Below are 6000 nucleotides of genomic sequence, written 5' to 3'. Positions count from 1 at the left end.
ATCTGGTTCACAGGCAGGTTCCCACACAGTCCAGACTCTGCTGGGCTATATGAAAGTAAAGTAAGATATGCTATTCTACTGACAGTAGCAGATCTGTACTGAACAGCCCTTGAAGTCACAAATTCATGGATCTGGAGTCGAATATTAACTAACGGGTTGAACATATGTTATAAGAGAGCTGCGTTTTTCAATGCTGCGCAGGGCGCTCAGTCACAGACAAGAGAGGAACGGACTTGGACGCACGTCAAGAGGTCCACCGACCGATGCGACGCTAATGTGCCAAAAACACTCCAGAAAAAAACAGAGGAAATGGAGAAACGAAAGGGTAATGTGTGTCTTTTTATTGGATCCACGGTCATGCATTTTTGAAGGAAAGAGTTTTACACACAAACTTTGTTATCAATAGTTTTCAGTTTTTTGTAGAGTGACAAATGGTGAATGACTGTCGTTATGCATGCCAATGCTTGACAAGATGGATGGATGTAGGCAAATGTGTAACATGTGCTCGATTTATAGAAATGCTGAAATATGTGGAATTTGTCATTTTGCATTTAGTGGTTGGTTTTCACTGCAAAACTTCTGAATATGTTTTCCATCACATCTGTCTATTTGCAATGGAACTGAGTCAACAGGCGCATCATCGGATCGTTTGTATTAATTTGACCTATTATTACCATAAATGAATCTCTTCTCATAGGCCATAGAGCGTAATAATAATGAGTAGTCTGGCGTTAATTATTATTTTATTATTAATAGTCAGTATGGCTATTCCCAGAAATGATGCACCTTATTGACTAGTATTTGTCACTGCGTGAATACTGCAATACGGGTTGGATTTCATTGCATTTGACAGAAGGCCTGCATTTATGAGATATTATGCTTAAAGTAACTGTCCAGTGAAAATCTCACTTTTAAAAGTTCATATTCTGTTAACTCATACTCAAATAATGTTGTCCTATCCTATACTGGTACTTGTGGCCAAAGCCTACATTGTAGAAAAACACTTAAAACCCCCCACCTCAAACCTATATCTCAAACAGGCATTTAAAAATGCTTACTATTTCCTGATGAGGATGAGCTGGCCAATCAGCGGTCTACTTGAATTAATATTTTTATGGACCAGTATACACCCACACCATTCTGTTGTTGGGGTACACCCACACCATTCCAACACAGAAAAGCTGCTTTTTTATCATACTTCATTTAAAAAAGTGGAAGGAAAACGATTTCACTCATATTGTAATTAATTATAGGTCTTATTTCATAGAAATCTGGAAATACTGGACAGTTACTTTAAATGTAGATACAGTACGTCATGTCATGTACATGCATCTTGTAAATGCAATACCTCCAATGTTAAATTATTTTGTGATTTCCTTACAGAACACGAGTTGAAAATTAATGAAAATGGAAAGACAAGCAAATCACCGGTAATTTTTGATATTTCTCTACTTTCATGTTTCATTGCACTATATCCATAGGCCTGTCTTTGTTTTCTGGGTTTCTTAGTTGAGCAACATTTCAACAATAATTTCTTCTTCTTCAGACTTTAGCAGTACTTTTAATTTCTTTGTACCATGAATGGATAATGTCGTAATTGTATTGTTTAACTGATTGTAGTTAAAATGGATATTGGATACTCCGGTGAACTGTGCATACAGTCTTTATGTACCCTCTCTATTTTTTCTCTCCCTCTCTCTCTTTCTCTCTCCCTTCTCCCCTCTCTCTGTCTCTCTCTCTCCTTTCTGCTCAGAAACTATGTGGGACCAACTACCCTGTCAGCATCTCCTTTATAGTGGTGAATGAGTTCTGTGAACGCTTCTCCTACTATGGAATGAAAGGTATAGTAACCTATAATTAAGAATGTTTCTCCTAACTAAGAACCTAAGAATATAATACAATTTTTCTCCTAAGTAAGAACCTAACTGTTATGGTGAGTGAATGAGGACCCAAAAGCGAACTAACTTAAACAGAGCTTCTTTAATAACCAAACATAGGTAGGCTCAGATAGACCGGCAGATTCCGACAGGACAGGACAAGGTTACAGCAAACATGACGATAGTCTGGCTCAGGCATGAAACACAAACAAGAATCCGACAAGGACAGGAACAGAAACAGAGAGAGATATAGGGACCTAATCAGAGGGAAAAAGGGAACAGGTGGGAAACGGGGTGAATGGGTAGTTAGAGGAGACAAGGAACAGCTGGGAGAAAGCGGGGGAGAAAAGGTAACCTAACAACGACCAGCAGAGGGAGACAGGGTGAAGGGAAAGGACAGAGACAAGACACAACATGACAGTACCCCCCCACTCACCGAGCGCCTCCTGGCGCACTCGAGGAGGAAACCTGGCGGCAACGGAGGAAATCCTCGATCAGCGCACGGTCCAGCACGTCCCGAGAGGGAACCCAACTCCTCTCCTCAGGACCGTACCCCTCCCAATCGACAAGGTACTGGTGACCACGGCCCCGAGGACGCATGTCCAAAATCCTGCGGACCCTGTAGACGGGTGCGCCCTCGACAAGGATGGGGGGGGGGGGGGGGGAAGACGAGCGGGGGCGCGAAGAACGGGCTTAATACAGGAGACATGGAAGACCGGGTGGACGCGACGAAGGTATCGCGGAAGAAGAAGTCGAACTGCGACAGGATTAATGACCCGAGAAATACGGAACGGACCAATGAACCGCGGGGTCAACTTGCGAGAAGCCGTCTTAAGGGGAAGGTTCTGAGTGGAGAGCCAAACTCTCTGACCGCGACAATATCTAGGACTCTTAGTTCTACGCTTATTAGCAGCCCTCACAGTCTGCGCCCTATAACGGCAAAGTGCAGACCTGACCCTCTTCCAGGTGCGCTCGCAACGTTGGACAAAAGCCTGAGCGGAGGGGACGCTGGACTCGGCGAACTGAGATGAGAACAGCGGAGGCTGGTACCCGAGGCTACTCTGAAAAGGAGATAGCCCGGTCGCAGACGAAGGAAGCGAGTTGTGGGCGTATTCTGCCCAGGGGAGCTGTTCTGACCAAGACGCAGGGTTGCGAAAAGAAAGACTGCGTAAGATGCGACCAATAGTCTGATTGGCCCGTTCTGCTTGACCGTTAGACTGGGGGTGAAAGCCGGAAGAGAGACTGACGGAAGCCCCAATCAAACGGCAAAACTCCCTCCAAAATTGAGACGTGAATTGCGGACCTCTGTCCGAAACGACGTCTGACGGAAGGCCATGAATTCTGAAAACATTCTCGATGATGATTTGTGCCGTCTCTTTAGCAGAAGGAAGCTTAGCAAGGGGAATGAAATGAGCCGCCTTAGAGAACCTATCGACAACCGTAAGAATAACAGTCTTCCCCGCTGACGAAGGCAGTCCGGTGACAAAATCTAAGGCGATGTGAGACCACGGTCGAGAGGGAATAGGAAGCGGCCTGAGACGGCCGGCAGGAGGAGAGTTACCGGACTTAGTCTGCGCGCAGACCGAACAAGCAGCCACGAAACGACGCGTGTCATGCTCCCGGGTGGGCCACCAAAAACGCTGGCGAATGGAAGCAAGCGTACCCCGAACGCCAGGGTGGCCGGCTAACTTGGCAGAGTGAGCCCACTGAAGAACGGCCAGACGAGTAGGAACGGGAACGAAAAGAAGGTTCCTAGGACAAGCGCGCGGCGACGGAGTGTGAGTGAGCGCTTGTTTTACCTGCCTCTCAATTCCCCAGACAGTCAACCCGACAACACGCCCCTCAGGGAGAATCCCCTCGGGGTCAGTGGAGGCTACTGAAGAACTGAAGAGACGAGACAAAGCATCAGGCTTGGTGTTCTTAGAGCCCGGACGATAAGAAATCACGAACTCGAAACGAGCGAAAAACAGCGCCCAACGCGCCTGACGCGCATTAAGTCGTTTGGCAGAACGGATGTACTCAAGGTTCCTATGGTCAGTCCAAACGACAAAAGGAACGGTCGCCCCCTCCAACCACTGTCGCCATTCGCCTAGGGCTAACCGGATGGCGAGCAGTTCGCGGTTACCCACATCATAGTTACGTTCCGACGGCGACAGGCGATGAGAAAAATACGCGCATGGGTGGACCTTGTCGTCAGAGAGGGAGCGCTGAGAAAGAATGGCTCCCACGCCCACCTCTGACGCGTCAACCTCGACAACGAACTGTCTAGAGACGTCAGGTGTAACAAGGATAGGAGCGGATGTAAAACGATTCTTGAGGAGATTAAAAGCTCCCTGGGCGGAAACGGACCACTTAAAGCACGTCTTGACAGAAGTAAGGGCTGTGAGAGGAGCTGCCACCTGACCGAAATTACGGATGAAACGACGATAGAAGTTCGCGAAGCCGAGAAAGCGCTGCAGCTCGACGCGTGACTTAGGGACGGGCCAATCAATGACAGCTTGGACCTTAGCGGGATCCATCTTAATGCCTTCAGCGGAAATAACAGAACCGAGAAATGTGACGGAGGAGGCATGAAAAGTGCACTTCTCAGCCTTCACAAAAAGACAATTCTCTAAAAGGCGCTGGAGGACACGTCGAACGTGCTGAACATGAATCTGGAGTGACGGTGAAAAAATCAGGATATCGTCAAGGTAAACGAAAACAAAGATGTTCAGCATGTCTCTCAGGACATCATTGACTAATGCCTGAAAGACAGCTGGAGCGTTAGCGAGGCCGAAAGGAAGAACCCGGTATTCAAAGTGCCCTAACGGAGTGTTAAACGCCGTCTTCCACTCGTCCCCCTCCCTGATGCGCACGAGATGGTAAGCGTTACGAAGGTCCAACTTAGTGAAAAACCTGGCTCCCTGCAGGATCTCGAAGGCTGAAGACATAAGAGGAAGCGGATAACGATTCTTCACTGTTATGTCATTCAGCCCTCGATAATCTATGCAGGGGCGCAGAGACCCGTCCTTCTTCTTGACAAAAAAAAACCCCGCTCCGGCGGGAGAGGAGGAGGGGACTATGGTACCGGCGTCAAGAGCTACAGACAAATAATCTTCGAGAGCCTTACGTTCGGGAGCCGACAGAGAGTATAGTCTACCCCGGGGGGGGGTGGTTCCCGGAAGGAGATCAATACTACAATCATACGACCGGTGTGGAGGAAGAGAGGTGGCCCTGGACCGACTGAACACCGTGCGCAGATCGTGATATTCCTCCGGCACCCCTGTCAAATCACCAGGCTCCTCCTGTGAAGAAGAGACAGAGGAAACAGGAGGGATAGCAGACATTAAACATTTCACATGACAAGAGACGTTCCAGGAGAGGATAGAATTACTAGACCAATTAATGGAAGGATTATGACAAACTAGCCAGGGATGGCCCAAAACAACAGGTGTAAAAGGTGAACGAAAAATTAAAAAAGAAATGGTTTCACTATGATTACCAGAAACAGTGAGGGTTAAAGGTAGCGTCTCACGCTGAATCCTGGGGAGAGGACTACCATCCAGGGCGAACAAGGCCGTGGGCTCCTTTAACTGTCTGAGAGGAATGTCATGTTCCCGAGCCCAGGTCTCGTCCATAAAACAGCCCTCCGCCCCAGAGTCTATTAAGGCACTGCAGGAAGCTGACGAACCGGTCCAGCGTAGATGGACCGACAAGGTAGTGCAGGATCTTGAAGGAGAGACAGGAGTAGTAGCGCTCACCAGTAGCCCTCCGCTTACTGACGAGCTCTGGCCTTTTACTGGACATGAAGTGACAAAATGACCAGCGGAACCGCAATAGAGACAGAGGCGGTTGGTGATTCTCCGATCCCTCTCCTTAGTCGAGATGCGGATACCTCCCAGCTGCATGGGCTCAGCACCCGAGCCGGCAGAGGAAGATGGTAGTGATGCGGAGAGGGGGGCGACGGAGAGCGCGAGCTCCTTTCCACGAGCTCGGTGACGAAGATCAACCCGTCGCTCAATGCGAATAGCGAGTTCAATCAAGGAATCCACGCTGGAAGGAACCTCCCGGGAGAGAATCTCATCCTTTACCTCTGCGCGGAGACCCTCCAGAAGACGAGCGAGCAAGGCCGGCTCGTTCCAGC

General features: G+C 48.4%; 1 protein-coding gene across 2 annotated transcripts in view; it reads left to right on the top strand.

Annotated features, from left to right (window-relative positions):
* Positions 1-234: 234 nt before the first annotated feature.
* Positions 235-6000, top strand: part of LOC139400952 (solute carrier family 15 member 2-like) — a 41339-nt gene continuing 35573 nt past the window's right edge. For both annotated transcript variants that reach the window (XM_071145487.1, XM_071145486.1), the window contains exons 1-3: positions 235-325; positions 1384-1430; positions 1754-1841. In XM_071145487.1, coding sequence (XP_071001588.1) covers positions 310-325; positions 1384-1430; positions 1754-1841 — 151 coding nt within the window. In that variant the 5' untranslated portion in view covers positions 235-309. The remainder of the gene's footprint in view (positions 326-1383; positions 1431-1753; positions 1842-6000) is intronic.

This window comes from Oncorhynchus clarkii, chromosome 3 (genome assembly GCF_045791955.1).
Source record: "Oncorhynchus clarkii lewisi isolate Uvic-CL-2024 chromosome 3, UVic_Ocla_1.0, whole genome shotgun sequence".
NCBI lineage: Eukaryota > Metazoa > Chordata > Actinopteri > Salmoniformes > Salmonidae > Oncorhynchus > Oncorhynchus clarkii.
This window is presented reverse-complemented; position numbering and strand designations above follow the sequence as displayed.